The sequence below is a fragment of the Oryctolagus cuniculus genome, chromosome 1, assembly GCF_051225735.1.
Source record: "Oryctolagus cuniculus isolate XC-2025 breed Fujian yellow rabbit chromosome 1, ASM5122573v1, whole genome shotgun sequence".
NCBI lineage: Eukaryota > Metazoa > Chordata > Mammalia > Lagomorpha > Leporidae > Oryctolagus > Oryctolagus cuniculus.
This window is the reverse complement of record NC_142867.1, coordinates 9,906,082-9,930,192: the sequence shown is the minus strand read 5'-3', so window position 1 is coordinate 9,930,192 and position 24,111 is coordinate 9,906,082. Positions and strand designations below refer to the sequence as shown.

The following is a 24,111-nucleotide window of genomic DNA, read 5'->3' as shown; positions in this document are numbered from 1 at the left end:
TTTTGGAAGTACTTCCACATACTTTTCCTGTTGACATGGATCATTTGCTCAGTCAGTCTCAAAATTGTCTGGGAGCCAAAAGTCCGTCTCCTTAGTTTCTACCAACAGATCACAGGCAGTCTTGGCTTTGGTTAATTCTTGCTGTCATTTCCTGGTCCAATGCCAAGGTGATCCTTTGACTCCTCCCCTCATTCCTGGGAGGAGGTTAGGTGGCTTCCTGAGGGCAATAAATAGAGCAGTTCTGGGTTCTCCAAAGTGGATTCTTTGTTTCCTGTTATTTGTGAGTGAAGAGCCCGCAAGAGCTGCCTCAACATGAAGTGTGTGATAGCTCTCATGTTGGCAGCCCTGCCCCTTTACTGCTATGCAGGTGAGTTTGGTGCAGGGAGAACTGCTTTTGGATGGGGGATTGCTGCCTGAGCCCCTGGGAAACTCCCGGTCCCCAAGCCTCAATACAGGTCAGTCCCAGTGCAAAAGGTCTGGGTGTAATAGCCTAAGGGTCACCACTGGTAACAAGTGATCAGGGGCAGTTCCCTCTTGGGCTTTGTGTGTAGTGCCTCATTGCTCTTCAGGGTGCCCCACCATGATCAGAACTACCAGGATGAGTCTCTGAACTGAATATTGGAACCTGCTACTTCACTGGGATAAGGGAGATATATGAGTTGTGGGCCCCATGGCATTGGATCCATTTGGGTTTCCTGAAGAAGGCCCTCTGTGCCTTCTCTTTAAATATGGAAGGAAACAAGGGACCTCCCAGAGAGAAGGCTCGGGCTGCCGTGTCAAACAATAACTTGGGAGCCACACAACACACATTTATGGAGTTGATCTGGGTCCTCCCATAAAGCCATTTTGCTCCCAGGACCTTCACATTAAATCCTGACGGGGAGAAGGACTCACTTTCTCAGGAATCTCTTTCCAGTGATGAAGATGCTTTGGCAGCAGATTCTGCTCAGTGCTGGAGCATCACTTGTGTAGGGAGCTTTGTGTGATTTCAAAGCTTATTTAGATAGGTTACCTCATCGATCCCAAATATGGTGCAGACTGGCAAAATGGGGACTCATTCACAGTCAGCTAGACAGAAAATCGCAGAGCCAAGAGTGAAAACAGTTCTTGTGAATTAAGTCTTCAGCTTTTTCCTCCACAGTAGTTGCCGTAGAAGATCACTTCATGAACAGGAAGTTCTGTTTGGTGTTACTTATTGATGCAAACTAAGATAAACCTAATAGAGCTAATGGACAGTATTCTAGATCCAACTTATTTACAAGACTTGCAAACCCTATTTGATGCTCTGAGTGATAGTCGTGAAGTCTGACATGACTTTGTTTTTTATTTTTATTTTTTTTTTACAGGCAGAGTGGACAGTGAGAGAGAGAGAGAGAGAGAGAGAGAGAGACAGAGAGAAAGGTCTTCCTTTACCGTTGGTTCAGCCTCCAGTGGCTGCTGCAGCTGGTGCACCGCGCTGATCTGAAGCCAGGAGCCAGGTGCTTCTCCTGGTCTCCCATATGGGTGCAGGGCCCAAGCACTTGGGCCATCCTCCACTGCACTCCAGGGCCACAGCAAAGAGCTGGACTGGAAGAGGGGCAACTGGGACAGAATCCGGCGCCCTGACTGGGACTAGAACCCGGTGTGCCGGCGCTGCAGGCGGAGGATTAGCCTATTGAGCCGCGGCGCCTGCCCTCGTCATATTTACAAGACCAGTGCTCTAACCCCTGAGCTATAGGATCTCACAACCTCATAATATTAAATATGTTCCACCAAGTCAGAATATCATGAGTGCCCTTGTCAGACAAAGTTGTATAGGGTTTGACTTTTATGGGTTGGAGGTAATGGAAGGGGCAGATACTGGGGGACTTAAAGGGATCCCCAGAACCTAAGTTTTCTATTTTTACCTGAGAATTCTACTCCACAGACCATAACTTTTCTGAATCTATATCTCAATGACTGTGTAGGAATATGATTCATGCTTTGTGTATTGCACAAAATGGGTTCCTATCTCTGGTAATAAGCCCATTTTCTCATGTTTTCTTCCAGGTTCTGGCTGCCAACTCCTGGATGATATGGTCACGAAGACGCTTGATTCACAGATATCTCTCACTGACTACCATAATTTTTTTAAGAATTTGAGCAGTGGTGCTGCTGCTGAAATGGCTGTGAAAGATTTCAAACAGTGTTTTCTCATGCAATCCAATGAAACTCTGAACAATATCAAGGTGTTTCTGGTAATTTCAGTTTCTTCTTTTTCCAACTTTTAAAAACAAATTTTATGTATATCATGTATACAGATTTAGGTACTTTCCACCCTACCCACCCCCTGCCCATGTCTGTGCCCTCTCTCCTCCTTTCCCTATTATTTTCCTTCTTAATTTTTATAATGATCTACTTTTAGTTTACTTTATATTCATAAGATTAACATTACACTAAGTAAAGTGTTCAACAAATAAAAGGAAAAAAATGCTGTTCAGATCTGTAAACAATCATCAAAGCTCAAAATATCAATTTCACTCTTATACATTACATTTTTGATACTCTATTACTTACCACAGATCAAGGAAAATGTGGTATTTGTCTTTTTGGGACTGGTTTATTTCATTAAGTATAATGGTTTCCAGTTGAGTAATTTTTATTGCAAAAGATAGGATTTCTTTTTTTAAATGGATGACTAGTATTCCATAGTGTATACATACCATAATTTCTTTATCTGGTCATCAGTTGATGTACATCTGGCTTGATTCTGTATTTTAGCTTTCATATGTTGATTTCATTTTGTTTGGGTAAATTCCCAGGAGTGGGATTGCTGGATCATATGGTATATCCATTTTCAGCTTTCTTAGGTAACTCCATACTGTCTTCCACAATGGCTATCCTAGTTTACATTCCCACTAACAGCAGATTAGGGTACCTTTTTCAACACATCCATGCCAACATTTGTTGTTTGTAGATTTCTGTATGAGAGCCATTCCAAGTGGAGTGAGATAAAATCTCACTGCGGTTTTGATTTGCATTTCCTTGATGGCAGTGTTCACGAGTATTTCTTCACATGTCTGTTGGCCATTTGAATTTCCCTTTTAGAAAAATGCCTGTTCAAGTCCTTTTCCCATTTCTTTTTTTTTTCATTATCCACCCCCCCCCAAAGAAACCTTGAGTACAAATTCCATAAGTACAACTTTAGGAATATAGTGATTCTTCCACCATACCCGCCCTCCCTCCCACACTTTCACCTCACCTCCTCCTCCCTCTTCCATTCTCAGTCCCATTCTCCATTCAGCTTCATTTTAAATTAACTTTATACACAGAAGACCAACTCTATACTAGGTAAAGATTTCGACAACTTGCACACATACACACACACACACACAGTTTGATAACAAGTTTTACAGTTAATTCTAATAGTACAACTCATTGAGGACAAAGGTTCTGCATGGGAAGTAAGCACACACAGTGACTCCTGTTGTTAATTTTACAGTGCTCTTACGTATGACATCAGTGATCACTTGAGGCTCTTTTTTTAAAAGATTTATTTTATTTATTTGAAAGACAGAGTTATAGAGAGAGATAGAGACAGAGAGAGAGAGAGGTCTTCCATCTGCTGGCTCACTCCCCAGATGGCCACAATGGCTGGAGCTGCACCGATATGAAACCAGGAGCCAGGAGCTTCCTCCGGGCCTCTCACATGGGTGCAGGGGCCCAAGCACCTGGGCCATCTTCTACTGCTTTTCCAGGCCATAGCAAAGAGATGGATTGGAAGAGGAGCAGCTGGACATGAACTGGCGCCCATATGGGATGCCGGCGCCTCAGGCCAGGACTTTAACCTGCTGCACCACAGCGCTGCCCCCACTTAAGGCTCTTGACATGAGCTGCCAAAGCTATGGAAGCCTTTTGGAGCCACAATCTCTGTCAGTATTTAGACAAGGCCATAAGCAAAGTGGAGGTTCTCTCATCACTTTAGAGAAAAGTATATCCTTTTAATGGCCACTTCTTTCCTTGGGACACCACTCACAGAGATCCTTCATGTAGGAATTTTTTTTGCTATAGTATCTTGGCTTTCCTTGCCTGAGATACTCTCATGGGCTTTTCAGCCAGACCAGAATGCCTTAAGGGCTGATTCTGAGGTCAGAGTGCTATTTAAAGCGATTGTCATTCTATGAGTCTGCTTTGTGGACTGCTTCTCATGTTGGAACATTCTTTCCTTTTGAATTCTATTATTATTACCAGACACTTGATCTATTTATATGATCCATTTAACACTTAATCCTATCTATATGATCACTTTATCACTTTAGATGGCATTTTTACCACCCAGCTTAATAGGATTTGGGATCCCATGGCAAGTTTTTAAACTGTACCCTTAAAAGTAAGTCTTTAGGTATGTATGCAGAACTATACAGCTTCACAGTTACAAACTTCTTCCTCCCTTTCTTATACTCACTCTTATTTTTACTAAGACCTATTTTCAATTGACTTTATACACAAATGATTAACTCTATGTTAAGTAAAGAGTTCAATGAATAGTATGAAAAAAAAAAAACCCTGTTCCTCAACAGTGAAGATAAGGGGTGTTCAAGTCATTGCTTCTCAAAGTGTCAATTTCACTTCTACAGATGTTCTCTTACGTGCTCTATTAGTTATCACAGATCAAGCAGAACATATGAATTTGATCCTTTGGGACTGGCTTATTTAACTGAGTATTTTTTTTTCCAGATTCATCCATTTTGTTGCAAATGACCAGATTTCTTTCTTTTCTTAACTGCAGTGTAGTATTCTGTAGTGTGTGTATCCCATAATTTCTTTATCCAGCTTTCAGTTGATGAGCATTTAGGTTATTCCATCTCTTAGCTATTGTGAATTGAGCTGCAATAAATATGGGATTGCAGATAACTCTTTTATTTGTTGATATCAGTTCCCTTGGGTAAATTCCCAGGAGTGGGATGGCTGGGTCATATGGTAGGTCTATATTCAGATTTCTGAGGTATCTCCAAACTGACTTCCATAGTGGTTTTGCCAGTTTACATTCCATCAACAGTGGGTTTGGGTACCTGTTCCCCCACATCCTTGCCAGCATTTGTTGTTTGTTGATTTCTGTATGAAAACCATTCTAACTTAGGTGAGGTGAAACCTCATTGTGGCTTTGACTTGCATTTCCCTGATGGTTAATGATCCTGAGCATTTTTTCATATTTCTGTAGGCCATTTAGATTTCCTCTTTTGAAAAATGTCTGTTTAAGTCCTTGGCCTATTTCCTCACTGGGTTGTTTGTTTTGTTGTTGTGGAGTTTCTTGATCTCTTTATATATTCTGGTTATTAATCCTTTATCAGTTGCAAATAATTTCTCCTATTCTGTTTGTTGCCTCTTCACTTTCCTGAGTGTTTCTTTTAGAGTACAGAAGCTTTTGAATTTGATGTAATCCCATTTGTTAATTTTGGCTTAAGCCTATGTCTCTGGGGTCTTTTCCAAGAACTCTTTGCCTGTGCTAATGTCTTGAAGGGTTTCTACAATGTTTTCAATTACTTTGATAGTAACAGGACATAGATTTAGGTCTTTAATCCATTTTGAATTGATTTTTTTTATTTTTGACAGGCAGAGTGGACAGTGAGAGAGAGAAACAGAGAAAGGTCTTCCTTTGCCGTTGGTTCACCCTCCAATGGCCGCTGTGGCTGGCGCGCTGCTGCCGGCGCATCGCACTGATCCAAAGGCAGGAGCCAGGAGCTTCTCCTGGTCTCCCATGGGGTGCAGGGCCCAATCACTTGGGCCATCCTCCACTGCACTCCCTGGCCACAGCAGAGAGCTGGCCTGGAAGAGTGGTAACCGGGACAGAATCCGGTGCCCCGACCGGGACTAGAACCCGATGTGCCGGCGCCGCTAGGCAGAGGATTAGCCTAGTGAGCAGCGGCGCTGGGCTTGAGTGGATTTTTTGTGTAAGGTATAAGGTAGGGGTCTTGCTTTATACTTCTGTGTTTGGAAATCCAGTTTTCCCAGCACCATTTGTTGAAAAGACTGTTCTTGCTTCACAGATTGATTTTAATTCCTTTGTCAAATATAAGTTGGCTGTAGATGCTTGGATTGATTTCTGGTGTTTCTATTCTGTTCCATTGGTCTATCCATCTATTTTTGTACCAGAATCAGGCTGTTTTGATTATAACTTCCTTGTAGTATGTTGTGAACTCTGATATTGGGATGCTTCCAGCTTTATTTTTGTTGTATAAAATTGTTTTAGCTATTCGAGGTCTACTGTGCCTGACTTAGGCCATCTTCTACTGCTTTCCCAGGCCATAGCAGAGAGCTGGATTAGAAGAAGAGCAGCTGAGAGTAGAGCTGGCACCCATATGGGATGCCACGTTTCAGGCCAAGGCTTTAACCCACTGCACCACAGCGCCAGTCCCAACAGTTCTTTTCTCTTAAGACTTGGGATGTGTCTCACCATTCTGTGCTAGCCTGTAGGGTTTCTGATGAGAAGTTTACTGTGAGTCCAGTTGGAAATCCTCTGAAAGTAATCTGGTGTTTCTCTTGCGCACCTTTTAGATTTTTTTTTTTTTTACTGTGGTGAGTTTGATTACAACATGTCATGGTGAAGATCTTTTCTGCTCATGTCTATGAGGAGTTCTATGTGTTTGCTGTACTTGGATGTCCTTTTCTTTCTCCAGATTGGGGAAATTTTCTGTTATTATTTCACTAAAAAGGCCTTCTAATCCTTTTTCTCTTTCCATGCCTTCAGGAACTCCTAGAGCCCATATGTTGGGTTGTTTAATAGTGTCCTGTAGATTCCCAACAGTGATTTTTAGTTTTCTAATTTATTCATCTTGTGTTTGGTCTGACTGTATAATTTCCTGTGCTTTGTCTTCTAAGTGTGATATTCTTTCTTCTGCTTCACTGTTTCTGCTGTTAAGGCTTTCCACTGTATTTTTTATTTGTTCTATTGAATGCTACATTTCCAAAATTTCATTTTGATTTGTCTTTAAGATCTCAATTTCATGGCAGAAATTTTCTTTAATGTCATGTATAGATTTCATTAGTTTGTGCATTTGCTTCTGATTACTTCTAAGTAATTCTATGATCAATTTTTTGAATTCCGTTTCTGGCATTTCTTCAATCTCATCATCTTCACAATCTAGTATTGAAGTGTGTGTTCTTTTGGGAGGGGTCATGTTTTCTTACTTATTTTTGTTTCTTGTATTGGTGCATTTGTTATTTGGCACTTGTGGAGATACTTGTTGGTTTCTTCATTTTTTTTTTTGCTGTGGTGGCTTTTATCATTGGACTAAGTCTGTGTGAGTTAGTGGAGTGTCTGCTTTCAATGAATACCTAGAGGTGTGTGGTGGTTGTGACCAGTGAGGTCTATTCAGTGCTCCAGGATGAAGGGCGTGTCTGAGGTGACACATCTATGTTTGGTGTGGTAAGTCTCTTATTTTTCTTATCAGAGGGGAAGTTTGTTCTTATCTGTTGATGTAGACTCTTCTGAGCTCCTCTTCTTTAGGAGTCTAGTACCTGGATGCTAGCCCCAGTGAGTATATTATTTGTCTGCCTGCCACAAGGACCACACAAAAGATCTGTTCAGTCCTCAGTGTAAGCTTAGATTCCCTAGGAATGTCCCCCACAAGTTAACCAGGGAGCCCTGATCTTATGGAGCCTCCCACAGTGACTGCCCAAAGTCTCAACTACACCCTGAGTCCTCCCACACAGTTTCAGTGTTTTCACAGTCCTGGCACACAAGCCTCCAACAGTCACAAGCATCCAGCCCCCTGTCTGCTTCCCCACCAGACTCAGGAGTTTCCACTTGGCTGGTTGCTGGTCATGAACTAGAGCTGGTGCAGCTGTTACTTATGTCCAAAATGTGCTTGCTCTCTGTCAGCTTGTTACAAGATGCCTTTGAATGATGATTGGGGAGAAAGAAAATGTGCCCCTTCCTTTGTTTTTCTTATCTAGTTTGGCAGGTACACTACCCCTCATGGGGCTCCAAGCCAGACTCACTCTGGCTCTTCCTGCATCTTTTTCACTGGTGGCTTGAGCTGCTGCAGTTTGGTCTCACTCTCCAACACTGGTGCAGAGGCTCTCGGCTGCTGGTGTCCTGAGCTGTGGGCATCAATGCCTTCCATGTAGGTCCACTGTGTTCCTCCAATTTGCATAGAGTTTCCTCTGCTGTTTTCTCCATAACTGTTCCCTGAGAATGCACTCTTTCTACTTTTTTTGAACTCTCTTCTCCTAGACTAGAGAAGTAAGTTCCCTCCCTACTCTGCTATCTTAATCGCCCTCTGCCCATTTCTTAATTGGATTGTTTTTTTTTGTTGTTGTTGTTGAGTTGCTTGAGCTCTTTATAAATTTTGAATATCAATCCTTCCTCATTTTCATAGTTTGAAGATATTTTCTTCCATTCTGTCAGTTGCCTTTGCACTTTGCTGAGTACTTCCTTTGCAGTGTAGAAGCTTCTCAGCTTGATGTCATCCCATTTGTCTGTTTTGGCTTTGATTTCCTGTGCTTCTTGTTTTTTTTTTTTTTTCCAATAAATCTTTGCCTATGCCAATGATTTGCAGAGTTTACTCAATGTTCTCCACTAGTAATTTGATGGTATCAGGTCATAGAGTTAGATCCTTGATCCATTTTGAGTTGATTTTTGTAGAAAGTGTAAGGTCTTCTTTCATACTTCTGCTCATGGAGATCCAATGTCCCCAGCCTCATTTGCCAAAGAGACTGTCCTTATCTAGGGATTTATTTTAGCTACTTTGTCAAAGATTAGTTGGTTGTAGATACATGGGTTTATTTCTTGGAGTTTCTATTCTTTTCTATTGGTCTACATGTCTATTTTTGTACAAATACTAGGCTGTTTTGAGTCTAATTGCCATCTAGTGTGTCTTGAAATCTGGTATTGTGATGCCTCTGGTTTTGTTTGTGTTGTATAAGATTGCTTTAGCTATTTGCGGTCTCCTGTGTTTTCATATGAAATTTAGTATCATTTTTTTCTAGATCTGAGCAGAGTGTCATTGGTTTTTCATTGGGATTATATTGAATCTATAAATTGCCTTCATTAGTGTAGATGATATTAATTCTTCCAATCCATGAATATGGAAGATTTTTCTATTTTTTGTGTGTCTTCTTTCTTTAACATTTTGTAATTTTCATTGTTGAGATGTTTCACTTCCTTGATTAAATTTATTACAAGGTATTTAATTTTTTTCTGTAGCTATTGTGAATGGGATTGATTTTAGAAGTTGTTTCTCAGCTGATGCTGTGGCTCAATAGGCTAATCCTCTAGCTGCGGCACTGGCACCCCAGGTTTTAGTCCCAGTCAGGGCACTTGATTCTGTCTCAGTTGCTCCTCTTCCAGTCCAGCTCTCTGTTGTGGCCCGGGATTGCTGTGGAGGATGGCCAAGTGCTTGGGCCCTGCACCCTCATGGGAGACCAGGAGAAGCACCTGGCTCCTGGCTTCGGATCAGCACAGTGCACCGGCCGCAGCACACCAGCTGCAGTGGCCATTGGGGAGTGAACCAATGGAAAAGGAAGACCTTTCTCTGTTTCTCTCTCTCACTATCCACTCTGCCTGTCAAAAAAAAAAAGTTGTTTCTCAGCCATGGCATTGTCTGTGTATGAAAATGCTATTGATTTTTGTGTGTTGATTTTATATCCTGCCACTTTACCTCTTTTATGAGTTCCAACAATCTTAGTGGAGTCTTTAGGTTCCCCTATGTATAGAATCATGTCACCTGCAAATAGGGATAATTTGACTTTCTCCTTTCCAATTTGTACTCCTTTGATTTCTTTTTCTTGCCTAATGGCTCTGTCTAAAACTTTCAGGACTGTATTGAATAGCAATGGTGAAAATGGGCATCTTTGTCTGGATCTTAGTGGAAATGTTTCCAAATTTTCCCCATTCAATAAGATGCTGGCTGTGGGTTTGTCATAATTTGCTTTGATTGTGTTTAGGAATGTTCCTTCATACCCAGTTTGCTAGAGATTTTATCATGAAAGGATGTTGTATTTTATCTAATGCTTTCTCTGCATCTATTGAGATAATCATGTGGTTTTTATTCTTCAGTGTGTTAATTATATATATATATATATATTTCAATTTTGATTATCTCTTCTCTTAATTATTTCTTTCCTCCTACTAATTTTGGGTTTGTTGTGTTGTTGTTTTTCTAGGTCCATGAGATTCATTGATAGCTCATTTATTTGATGTCTTTTTAATTTCTTTATGTAGACACAAGTTGCTGTTAACCTCCCTCTTAATACTGATTTTGCTGTATTCCATAGATTTTGATATGTTGTATTGTCACCCTCATTCATTTCTAGAAAATTTTTATTTCTCTCTTTTTTTAAACTTTTATTTAATGCATATAAATTTCCAAAGTACGACTTATGGATTACAATGGCTTCCCCCCCATACCGTCCCTCCCACCCACAACCCTCCCCTTTCCCACTCCCTCTCCCCTTCCATTCACATCAAGATTCATTTTTGATTATCTTAATATACAGAAGATCAGCTTAGTATACATTAAGTAAGGATTTCAACAGTTTGCTCTCACACAGATACATTAAGTGAAAAATAATAGATGATTTTTTTAAAATGATGATGAAATCAGATCAGACCTATTGTCATGTTTAATCCCAGTGAGAGTCAAGTTGGGAACTGATAACTTCTTTTTTTTTTTTTTTTACAGAAGATCAGTTTAGTATGCATTAAGTAAAGATTTCAACAGTTTGCACCCCCATAGAAACACAAAGTGAAATATATTGTTTGAGTACTCGTTATAGCATTAAATCTCAATGTACAGCACATTAAGGATAGAGATCCTACATGAGGAGTAAGTGCACAGTGACTCCTGTTGTTGACTTTACCAATTGACACTCCTGTCTATGGCATCAGTAATCTCCCTATGCTCCAGTCATGAGTTTCCAAGGCTATGGAAGCCCTCTGAGTTCTCCGACTCTTATCTTGTTTAGACAAGGTCATAGTCAAAGTGGAGGTTCTCTCCTCCTTTCAGAGAAAGGTACCTCCTTCTTTGATGACCTGTTCTTTCCACTGGGATCTCACTCGCAGAGATCTTTTGCCAGAGTGTCTTGGCTTTCCATGCCTGAAATACTCTCATGAGCTTTTCAGCCAGCTCCGAATGCCTTTAGGGCTGATTCTGAGGCCAGAGTGCCTTTTAGGACATCCGCCATTCTATGAGTCTGCTGAGTATCTCACTTCCCATGTTGGATCACTCTCCCCTTTATTTACTCCATCGGTTAGCGTTAGCAGGTACTAGACTTGTCTATGTGCTCCCTTTGACTCCCAGTCCCTCCACCATGACCAACTGTGAACTGAAACTGATCACCTGGAACAGTGAGATGGCATTAGTACATGCCACCTCGATGGGATTGAATTGGAATCCCCTGGTATGCTTCCAACTCCACCACTTGGGGCAAGTCAGCCTGAGCATGTCCCAAATTATACATCTCTTCCCTCTCCCATTCCCACCACCATGTTCAACAGGGATCACATTTCAGTTAATTTTCAACACTTAAGAATAACTGTGCATCAATTACAGATCTAAACCAGTCATATTAAGTAGAACAGATAAAAAAACTACTAAGAGGGATAATGTATTAAGTTGTTCATTAACAGTCAGGGCTATGCTGATCAAGCCACCTATTTCTCTTTTTTAAAAAAGATGTACTCAAGAGGTAGAGTTACAGACAGACAGAAGAGAGACAGAAAGATCTTCCAACATTGATTCACTCCCCAAATGGCTGCAATGGCTGGAGTTGTGCCTATCTGAAGCCAGGAGCCAGGAGCTTCTTATAGGTCGCCCAGTGAGTACAGGGGCACAAGCACATGGGCCATCTTCTATTGCTTTCCCAGGCCACCAGGAGAGAGCTGGATCAGAAGAGGAGCAGCTGGAACATGAACAGGTGCCCATATGGGATGCCAGCACTGCAGGTGCAGGCTTAGACTGCTATGTCACAGTGACAGTCCCTGATTTCCCTTTTGATTTCTTCTATGATCCACTGTTCATTCAGGAGCATATTGCTCAGTATTCATGTGTTGTCGTATGTTCTAGATATTCTTTAGTTGTTAATTTTCAGTTCCATTGCATTGTGGTCAAAAAAAAAGATACATGGTATGATTTCAATTTTTTTGAATTTGCTGAGACTTACTTTATGACCCAGCATATGGTCTATCCTAGAGAAAGTTCCATGCACAGATGAAACAAATGTTTATTCGGCAACTGTGGGATTAAAGTTCTGTGGTCACCTGTTAGGTCCATTTCATCCATAGTGTTGATCATTTCTGTTGTTTCTTTGCTACTTTTTTGGTCTAGTTGATGTGTCCATTGGTAAAAGTGGGGTGTTTAAGTCTCCCATTATTATTATATTGGTGTCCATGTCTCCCTTTAGAGCCATTAACATTTGTTTAAAATAGCCAGGCACTCTGGCATTTGGTGCATACACATTTACTGAAGACATATTCCTATTAAATTCATCTCTTAATCATGACTAATGCCATTCTTAATCTGTTTTAACAATTTTTGTGTTGAAGTCTATTTTATCTGATATTAGGCTGGCTACACCTGCTTGTTTTTTGCCTTCCATTAGCACAGAATATTTTTTCCATACTTTCACTTTTAGTCAGGGTGTATCTTTGTTGATGAGATGTGTTTCTTGTCAGCAGCAAATAGAAGGGTCTTGTTTTTTAATCCATTCAGCCAGCCTGTGTCTTTTTTCAAAATATTTATTTTTAACTTTTATTTTTTTTATTTAATTATTTTTTTGACAGACAGAGTGGACAGTGAGAGAGAGAGACAGAGAGAAAGGTCTTCCTTTTGCCGTTGGTTCACCCTCCAATGGCCGCCGCGGCCAGCGCGCTGCGGCCGGCGCACCGCGCTGATCCGATGGCAGGAGCCAGGAGCCAGGTGCTTTTCCTGGTCTCCCATGCGGTGCAGGGTCCAAGCACCTGGGCCATCCTCCACTGCACTCCCTGGCCACAGCAGAGGGCTGGCCTGGAAGAGGGGCAACTGGGACAGAATCCAGTGCCCCGACTGGGACTAGAACCCGGTGTGCTGGCGCCACTAGGCAGAGGATTAGCCTAGTGAGCCGCGGCGCCGGGATTTTTAACTTTTATTTAACAAATATAAATTTCCAAATTACAGCTTATGGATTACAATGGATTTTTCCCCCCATAACTTCCCTCCCACCCGCAACCCTCCCATCTCCCGCTCCCTCTCCCATTCCATTCGCATCAAGATTCATTTTCAATTATCTTTATATACAGAAGATCAATTTAGTATATATTAACTAAAGATTTCAACAGTTTGCACCCACACAGACACACAAAGTGTAAAATACTGCTTCAGTACTAGTTATAGCATTAATTCACATTAAACAACACATTAAGGACAGAGATCCTACATGAGGAATAAGTGCAGAGTGACTCCTGTTGTTGACTTAACAAATTGACACTCTTGTTTATGGCATCAGTAATCTCCCTAGGCTCCTGTCATGAGTTGCCAAGGCTATGGAGGTCTTTTGAGTTCACCAACTCCGATCTTTCATTTAATTTTTTTTTTCCCCTGAGTGTCTTGGCTTTCCATGCCTGAAAACTCTCATGGGCTCTTCAGCCAGATCCGAATGCCTTAAGGGCTGATTCTGAGGCCAGAGTGCTGTTTAGGACTTCTGCCATTTTATGAGTTTGCTGTGTATCCCGCTTCCCATGTTGGATCGTTCTCTCCCTTTTTAATTCTATCAGTTAGTATTAGTAGACACTAGTCTTGTTTATGTGATCCCTTTGATTCTTAGTCCTATCATTATGATCAATTGTGAACAGAAATTGATCACTGGGACTAGAGAGATGGCATTGATACATGTCACCTTGATGGGATTGAATTGGAATCCCCTGGCATGTTTCTACCTCTACCATTTGGGGCAAGTCCAATTGAGCATGTCCCAAATTGTACATCTCTTCCCTCTCTTATTACCACTCTTATATTTAACAGGGATCACTTTTCAGTTAAGTTTCAACACTTAAGAATAACTGTGTATTAATTACAGAATTCAACCAATAGTATTAAGTAGAATACTAAGAGGGATAAAGTATTAAGTTGTTCATCAACAGTCAGGGGAAGGGCTGATCAAGTCACCATTTCTCATAGTGTCCATTTCACTTCAACAGGTTTCCTTTTTGGTGCTCGATTAATTGTCACCGATCAGGGAGAACACATGATATTTGTCCCTTTGGGACTGGCTTATTTCACTCAGCATTTGTTGAAAATGACAGGATTTCACTTTTTTTTTTTTACTGCTGTGTAGTGCTCTATAGAGTACATGTCCCAAATTTCTTTATCCAGTCTACTGTTGATGGGCGTTTAGGTTGATTCCAGGTCTTAGCTATTGTGAATTGACCTGCAATAAACATTGAGGTATAGACAGCTTTTTTGTTTGCCAATTTAATTTCCTTTGGGTAAATTCCAAGGAGTGGGATGGCTGGGTCGAATGGTAGGGTTATCTTCAGGTTTCTGAGGAATCTCCAGACTGACTTCCATAGTGGCTTGACCAGTTTGCATTCCCACCAACAGTGGGTTAGTGTCCCTTTTCCCCCACATCCTCGCCAGCATCTGTTGTTGGTAGATTTCTGAATGTGAGCCATTCTCACCGGGGTGAGGTGGAACCTCATTGTGGTTTTGATTTGCATTTCCCTGATTGCTAGTGATCCTGAACATTTTTTCATGTGTCTGTTGGCCATTTGGATTTCCTCTTTTGAAAAATGTCTATTGTGGTCCTTTGCCCATCTCTGAAGTGGGTTGTTCATTTTGTTGTTGTGGAGTTTCTTGATTTCTTTGTAGATTCTGGTTATTAATCCTTTATCTGTTGCATGGTTTGCAGATATTTTTTTCCCATTCTGTCGGTTGCCATGGGTGCCCTTGCCCTCCACATAGGTCCACCGTGTCTCACTAGTTCCAGAAGAGTTTACTCTGCAGTTTTTTCCCGAACCTTTCCCTGAAACTACAGTATCTCCACTTTTATTAAACTATCTTTTCCCAGACTATCAGTGCATGCCCTCTCTATTCTGCCATCTTGGCTCCCTCTCCCACGAGAGAGATTTTTCTATCCTGTCCAGTAAGGATTTCTGTAGTTCAAGAATTTGTTTTTGAGAACTTGTATTTGTTCTTATCATAAATTTTTTGAAATCTGTATCTTGAATTTCTTCTATCTCATCATCTTCATAATCTTGAATTGGGGTGTCTTATTCATTTGGGGGCATCACAATGTCTTCCTTGTTCTTGTTTCCTCCGTTTCTGCATTTGTTGCTGGCATTGTGGAGATATTCTTTGGTTTCTTCTTCTTCTTTTCCCTTACTGTGGTGGTTTTTCTTGTTATACTATGACTCTATATTAAGTGGACTGTCTGCTTTTGATGGATCCTTAGAGGCTTGTGATGGGTGTGGCCAGAGAGCTCTGTTCGGTTCTTTAGGGTTAAGGGTGTGCCAAAGATGACACACCCAGGTTAGGCATGGTACATACTGGTCCCTTTTATTTATTTTATTTTATTATTATTTTTTCTTTCCTCTAGTTAGCCTGGTGAACTTTCCCCCATGGGGCTTCAAGCCTCATTCCCTCTAGGCTCTTACTTCTGCTTTCTCACCAGTGTCTCGGGCTACTGAGGTTTCACCTTACCTCCCTTTCCAGCACTGGTGTGTAGACTTGGCGGCTGGGGTCCTGATCCGTGGGTGCCCGTGCCCTACACGTAGGTCCACTATGTCCCACTAGTTTCAGAAAAGTTTCCCCTGCTGTTTTTTCCCTAACTCTTTCCTGAACTTGCAGTATCTCCACTTTTATTAAACTGTCTTTCCCGTACTATCAGTGTGCTCCCTCCCTATTTCACCATCTTGGGAACTCAATGCCAAAAGATTTATTTATATATCTGAGAGGTAGAGTTACAGACACAGAGTTCTTCCATTCACTGGTTCACTTCTTAAATGGCTGCAATAGCTGGAGCTGAGCTGATCTGAAGCAAGGAGTCAGGGGCTTCTTCCATGTCTCCCACATGATGCTGAGGCCCAAGCACTTGGGCCATTTTCTACTGTTTTCTCAGACCATAACACAGAGCTGGATAGGAAGAGGAGCCACTAGGACATGAACTGGAGCCCAACTGGGATAGAAGCACTGCAGGCAGAAGCTCAGCTTACTGTGCCACAGCACCGGCCCCGTCACTCTGTGTCTTTTAATTGGAGAATTTAAGCCATTTAAATTCAAGGTTACTATTGACAAAAATGACATGGTCTTGGCACTTTTCTGTAAATATTCCTATTGTTTGCTTTGTATTTACTTTGTACCTTTACTTGGTGACTTTCTGCATTCACATTCTTTCATAATGGTGACTATCATTCTGTGTGTCTGTGTGTAGTACACCTTTATGCATCATTTGTAAGGCTGGGTGAGTGTTGACAAAAATCTTTCAATATATGTTTATTATGGAAGTTCTTTATTTGACCTTCATTGATTAATGAGAACTTTCCAGGGTACAGTGTTCTGGGTTGACAGTTTTTTTTTTTTCTTTTAGGTCTTGCACTATGTCTCTCCATTGTCTCTAGGGTTTCAATCAGAAGTCAGTTGTGAGTCTAATTGGGGATCCTCTGAAAGTAATGTAGCATTTCTTTCATGCACATTTTAGAGTATTTTCTTTATGTTTTTCTTGTTGAAAGTTTATACAATGTGTTGTGGTGAAGATCTTTTCTGGTCATGTCTATTAGGAGTTATATGTACTTCGTGTACTTTTAGGACCCTTTCTTTCCCCAAATTAGGGAAGTTTTCTGTAATTATTTCACTGAATAGGGCTTCTAATTCCACTCTTTCCTTTCAGATCCTCAAGAATTCCTAAGACATGAATGTTGGGTGTTAGATAGTACCACATAAATTTCCAATACTGTTTTTAATTTTCCTAATTTCTTCTTTTTTTCTGATCTGAGAAATTTTCAAATATTTGTCTTCTAGTTCAGATAGTCTTTCTTCTGTCTCACCAAGTTTGTTACTAAGGCTTTTCTCTGTATTTTTTATTTGACACATTGAATTCTTCATTTCTAATATTCCAGTTTTCATTTTTCTACCTCATAGGAGAATTTTTCTTCCATGTCATGTATGGATTTCTTTTCTTTTTTTTTTTTTGACAGGTAGAGTGGATAGTGAGAGAGAGAGAGACAGAGAGAAAGGTCTTCCTTTGCCGTTGGTTCACCCTCCAATGGCCGCCACAGCTGGCACGGTGCGGCCGGCACACCATGCTGATCCGAAGCCAGGAGCCAGGTGCTTCTCCTGGTCTCCCATGGGGTGCAGGGCCCAAGCACTTGGACCATCCTCCACTGCCTTCCCGGGCCATAGCAGAGAGCTGGCCTGGAAGAGTGGTAACTGGGACAGAATCCGGCGCCCTGACCGGGACTAGAACCCAGTGTGCCGGCGCTGCTAGGTGGAGGATTAGCCTATTGAGCCACGGCACTGGCTGGATTTCTTTAACTTGTGAATTTGCTTCTCATTGCTTCTGAGTAATTCTATGATTAATCTTTTGAATTCCTTTTTAGGCACTTTGTCAATCTCTTCATCTTCACATTCTAATATTAAAGTGTTATTGTGTTACTTTGGGGATCATGTTGTCTTTCTTATCCTTATTACTTGAATTTCTGAATTTATTTTTAGGCATTTGTCAGAATACAGTTGGTTTTCTCCTCGGATAGATTTTATCTTTGAGGTATGCCTCTGTGGCTAAGCATATTGTCTGCTCTCTTGGTGAATATCCAGAACCATTTCCTGGGTGTGGCCAGGGAGCTCTGTTCGCTGCTCCAGGGTGGGGCAAGTTTCCAGGGTGACATCCAAGTTGGGTGTGGTTGATCTCTATTGTCAGCTGGGAAGAAGATATGGTCACCTCCACTCTTCTAAAGTGTTCAGTGCCCCAGATTAGCTTCTAGTGGGTACAACACTCACCTGCACTGCCACAATAATCACACAAGGGATCAGTGCAGTCCTTGTGAGAAAATGGATCCTGCTACCATGTCCCACCCCAGGCAATCAGGGACCTCTGAGCCCTTGACACTGATTGCCAAGAGAACCAGCTACACCCTGTGCCGTATCACATAATCACATAGTTCCCACCATCTCAGCACACAAGGCTCCCACAGTCCTGGGATGCATAGGATGCACTCTGGCCTGCTAGGTTATCCTGTCCACAGAGACGTTCCCAGAGTCAGCTGCTTGTGCTGATGTTCTATCTTGGCAGTTTGAGCTTATTATATGTTGAGAGGCTGGGGGCACCTTACAGTCCTACATGGGTACCCGGCCCCCTATCAATCCTCCCAGCCAGACTCCAGATCAGTGGGGAACATGGATTTTTCCCTCTGCTAAAATTCCTGGACCACATGTGTGCACAAGAGGTGCTGAAGTTGCTAATGATTTCAAAATGGTTCCTTCTCCCCGTCTGTTGCTGCATGCGTGCATTGAGTTATCACAGCTGCTACCTTTGTAAAGATGGTGCCTTGTCCCAGTGAGTTGCTGGGCACACGCACAAGAGCCATACTAGTTGCTACTTATATCAAAACGGCACCCTCTCCCAGGCAGTTACTGGGTGCCATTGTTGGGGGATTGGGAGAGAGAAAAGTTCCCTTTTTTTGCTGGGTTAGGAGGTACCTTCTCCCCTTTAGGGCTTCAGGCTGGACTCAAAAATAGTGTACTCCCCGAAAGACAAATAACTTATGTTCTCCTTGATCTGTGGTAACCAATAGAGTACCTAAAATGTAATCTGTAGAAGTGCAATTGACAATTTGAGATATAATGGTTTTGAACAGCTCTTGTCTTGACTGTTGAGGAAGTATTTTTTCCATACTTTTTTTTTTTTAACATTCTTTACTTAGTGTTGGGTTAATATTATTAGTATAAAGTTAACTGAGAATATATCTTTGTAAAAAATGAGAATAGGAATAGGAGATGGAGGAGGAAGAAGGGTTGGGAGTGGCACTGGGAAGGAGGCTAGGGTGGGAAGAATCACTATGTTCCTTAATTTGTATATATGAAATATATGATGTATGCATATCTCAAATAAAAGGTTTCTAGTTTTAAAAAACCCAACAAAAACAACAACAAAAGTACACTCTGTCAGGCTCTTCCTCTGAGTCTATTACCAGTGGGATGGGCTGCTACAGTCTGGTCTCACCTCACTCTCCAAAGCTGGCGCTTCTTCCGGCTCTTAGCTGTGGTATCGTGTGTTGTGTTCATGCTGTTGCTGCATATCTGCAACTTCCACAGTGATCCGTGGGTTCCCTCTTCTTTTCATATAATTTCCACTGTAGATTTATCTCCAGCTCTCCCCTGGGAATGTACTTCCTCCCCTTTTTTTGCTGCTATTTTCCGCTAGCCTAAAGCAGTACATCCCTTCCTTATTCCACCATCTTCGAATCTCTCTTCTTACATGATTTTAATAATCGCTGACTAGGATCAAGCAGGCTCTGGGTTTGGTACTAACACTTTCAGAGGAACAGGTGCGCATGCTAGTTTTAAACAATATCATATAATTAAATGTGGTGAGTCTAATGACTTTTCTTTGAGAAAGTCACCCAAGGTCTCACTTAATTTGCCAACTTCACCTTGAGAATCTTCAGTGAATGAGAACTGAAGAAAGCAAAAGGAGGGAAAGGTCAGGAAATGGCCCATTTACCTCTCAGCTCTCTAGGAGACACACACAAACATGCACACACACTAACACACTTTCACATACACACATACATGTTCTCTATGAAGAGAAATCACCTGCTTTTCAGGATGCACTCACTTGTAGGGGATAAACAACAAAACAGGTCCACCCCTTTCTAAGAAGCCAATAAGAAAAACATCCATAAGCATACAAAAATTTCTAATAGGGGGACAAATTTCATGTGTTTTATATATACAGATTTAAGAGCATAATGATACACTCCACCCCACCCTCCTTTGCTCCCACTGTCCTTCATTCTTCCTTTCAGAATCTAGAAAATATCATTTGAGTAATAGTCTATGTACTTAATTAAAACAAATTAAGTGTATTCCTAAGCAACCAAGCTTGCTAGCACATTAGTTTGAAAACCTTGAACTCTTTCACTGAACACCCAGGAGGTAACTAGAATAGATCCTTATTATGGAAATGCCATCATTCCTCAATGGAAGAGACAAAGGCTATAAATAATCATCTATTCTCAAAATGTCTATTTCACTCCAACAATTGCATTTCAGGTATTCTATTAGTTACATAGGATCAGGGAAAGCATATGATATCTGTCTTTCTGGGACTGGATTATGTCACTGAGTGCAATGGTTTCTAGTTGTGACAGGAGGATAGGGGAGGAAGTCCCACTATGTTCCTAAATCTGTATATATGAAATATATAAAACTTGTATAACTTAAATAAAGTTCAAAAACCACGATTGGTATGGGATTATTTAAAACAGAAATCAATAGTATATTAATATCTTTCTGTTTAAAAATAAATATCATTTAGTTTATAAATATTTTGTTTAATATCCTAATAATTTATCTGAGGCATTCTCTGGGAGAAATTTAGAAATAAACCAAAGCCATCAGGATAAATTAAACACCACCTGCACTTGAGAATCGTGCGATTACTTTGTGTTTAAAGCCCAGCTGAGATGAATCATTCATGGCATTGAGCTCCAATATGTTGTAGGGCACAATTAACTGTGGAGGCCTTCAGTTTGCAACTTTTCTGACTTTTAAGGTCATAGAGGAACTAAAAAAATCACATCTTTTTCATTTGAGCTAGATTTTAATAATTCTGTGTTGAAAAGTGATACAGAATAGTTAGAACTGGCAGGTTTTCAACAAATAAGTCCAGAATATTTACTGAAGTTGGAAAAGGAAGTGTTAAAGTTGTCCTTGTTAGAGGGAAGCGCCTTTCTCCGAAGGGAGGAAGGAACCTCCACTGTTATACAGCCTTGACTAAACAAGTTCAGAGTTGGTGAACTCAAGGGGCTTCCATAGCCTACACAGCTCATGGCAAGAGCCTTGGGTGATTGCTGACATTATAAATAAGAGTGCCAATTGTTAAATCAACAACAGGAGTCACTGGGTACATGCTCCCCATGTAGGATCTCTGTCCTTAATGTGCTTTACTATGAAACTTAAAAACAACACTACTATTCAAACAATACCGTATACCTTGTGCGTGAGGGCAGCCTGTTGAAATCCTTGCTTAGTGTATACTAAGTTGATCTTCTGTATATGAAGGTAATTGAAAATGAAACTCGATGAAGGGCAGGATGGGAGAGGGAGTGGGAGAGGGGAGGACCGCGGGAGGGAGAGAGGTTGGGGGGGAAGCCACAACAATGCAAAACTTGCACTTTGTAAATTCACATTTATTAAATAATAAAAAAAGAAAAAAAAAGTTGTCCTTGTTGGAGAAAAGATTCAGAAATAGCAGCACATCTTTGGCATCAATGGATGTCTTTGGAATGATAGAACATGTCAGTAGATAATCTGATTTTGCTTTCAGCACTCTCTTGGATATTATATGCTTTTTTAAAGAAAACTTTCATTTAATAAATATAAATTTCGAAAGTACAACTTTTGGATTATAGTGAATCCCCCCCCCCCCCCCGTAACCTCCCTCACACCCATAAACCATCCCATCTCCTACTCCCTCTTCCATCCTATCCTTCATTAAGATTCATTTTTAATTATATTTATATTCAGAAGATCAACTTAGTATATACTAAGTAAAGATTTCAACAGATTGCACCCACACAGACACACAAAGTATAAAGTACTGTTTGAATACTGGTTTTACTGTTAATTTGCATAATACAATACACTAAAGACAGAGATCCTACATGGGGAATAAGTGCACAGTTACTCCTGTTGTTGACTTAACAATTGACACTCTTATTTATGATGTCAGTAATCACCCAAGGGTCTTGTCATGAGTTGCCAAGGATATGGAAGCCTCTTGAGTTCACCAACTCCGACCTTATTTAGACAAGGTCATAATCAAAGTAGAAGTTCTTTCCTCCCTTCAGAGAAATGTGCCTCCTTCTTTGATGGCCCCTTCTTTCCACTGGGATCTCTCAGAGATCTTTCATTTAGGTCTTTTTTTTTGCCATGATGTCTTGGCTTTCCATGCCTGAGAAATTCTCATGGGCTTTTAGCCAGATCCAAATGCCTTAAGGGCTGATTCTGAGGCCAGAGTGCTGTTTAGGACATCTGCCATTCTATGAGTCTGCTGTGTATCCTGCTTCCCATGTTGGGCCGTTCTCTCCTTTTTATTATATCAATTATTATTAGCAGACATTGGTCTTATTTATGTGATTCCTTTGACACTTAATCCTATCTTTATGATCAATTATGAACATAAACTGATCACTTAAACTAGTAAGATGGCACTGGTACCTGCCAACTTAATGGAATTTGGAGTTCCATGGCACCTTTCTAAGCTCTACCATTAAGGGTAAGTCCACGTGAGAGTGTGACAAACTGTATGTCTCCTCTCTCTCTTATTCCCACTCCTCTTTTTTTAAAGATTTATTTTATTTATTTGAAAGACAGAGTTGTAGAGAGAGGTAGAGACAGAGAGAGAGGTCTTCAATTTGCTGGTTCACTCCCCAGATGGCCACAATGGCCAGAGCTGTGCCGATCCGATATCAGGAGCCAGGAGCCTCCTCTGGGTCTCCCGCATGGGTGCAGGGGCCCAAAGACCTGGGCCATCTTCCACTGCCTTCCCAAGCCACAGCCACCCACTCTTCTTTTTAGCAGGAATCAATTTTCAGTTAAATTTAAACACTACAGAATAACTGTGTGTTAATTAAAGAGTTCAACCAATGGTATTAAGTAGAACAAAAGAATACTAAAAAGAATGAAATAGCAAGCTGTTCCTCGACAGGTCAAGGGCTGATCAAGTCACTGCTTCTCATAGTGTAAGTTTCACTTCTACAGGTTTCCTTTTAGGTGTTCAGTTAGTTGTCACCGATCAGGGAGAACATATGGTATTTGTCCCTTTGGGACTGGCTTATTTCACTCAGCATGATGTTTTCCAGATTATTCCATTTTGTTGCAAATGATAGGATTTCTTTTTTTATAGTATTTTTATTTTTTATAGCATTTTTATTTTTATAGTATTCTATAGTGTACATACCTCATAATTTCTTTATTCAGTCTTCTTTGATGGGTATGTAGGTTGATTCCATGTCTTAGCTATTGTGAATTGAGCTGCAATAAACATTGAGGTGCAGACAGCTTTTGTGTTTGCCAATTTAATTTTCTTTGGGTAAATTCCAAGGAGTGGGATGGCTGGGTTATGTGGTAGGGCTGTATTCAGGTTTCTGAGGAATCTCCAGACTGACTTCCATAGTGGTTTTACCAGTTTGCATTCCCACCAACAGTGGGTTAATGTGCCTTTTTCTCCACAAACTCGACAGCATCTGTTGTTAGTTGATTTCTGTATGTGAGCCATTTTAACCGGGGTGAGGTGGAACCTCATTATAGTTTTAATTTGCATTTCCCTGATGGCTAGTGATATTGAACATTTTTTCATGTGTCTGTTGGCCATTTGGATTTCCTCTTTTGAAAAATGTCTATTTAGGTCTGTATTATATGCTTTTTTAAAAATTCAGGAAAACAATAATAATAAAAGTCTTGAGTGCCCATATTTGACTTTGCAAGAGAGAGTTGAAAAACTAAGTGACATCTCTGTTTTTGTTTTCCAGGAAACGGTATATAATAGCCCTTTTTGTAAAGGGTTATAACTTCTGACAAGACGTTTGGCTCAGAGGACTACAGACTGGACTAAAAAACCGACTGCTGATTACCGCCAGCGATGACGTGTCTTTTTTTTTTTTTCTGTCCTTTTATCCATAAACTGCAAGATAATTGTTGAAACCTCAAATGCATTTCCTTTTAATAAACCTGCTGCAAAAAACTAAAGGTGCTTTTTTGTTCTCCCATGGAAACGGAGGTTTAAGGGGCTCACCTATCACCATGCATGAAAGGAGTCGAGGGTCTGGGTTTGAAGACTCCATTAAGCTTTCTTCCTTCACAGTCTGTAGTTCAAGCAGTGGTTCTTCCATGGAAAAGCACTTTTCCTCCCTCCTTGCCATGATGTCACATGTGATCGACTCAGTTTCTGAGGGTG

The 24,111-nt window shown here is 40.9% G+C and overlaps 1 protein-coding gene across 1 annotated transcript; it reads left to right on the top strand.

Moving 5' to 3' along the window:
• The first annotated feature begins 310 nt into the window (after positions 1 to 310).
• LOC100008796 (lipophilin CP) lies at positions 311 to 23,892 on the top strand. The gene is given in 3 exon segments (NM_001082096.2): positions 311 to 367; positions 2,029 to 2,216; positions 23,687 to 23,892. Coding segments are annotated over 3 exon segments (282 nt in total). The 5' UTR covers positions 311 to 312; the 3' UTR covers positions 23,726 to 23,892.
• Positions 23,893 to 24,111: the final 219 nt, after the last annotated feature.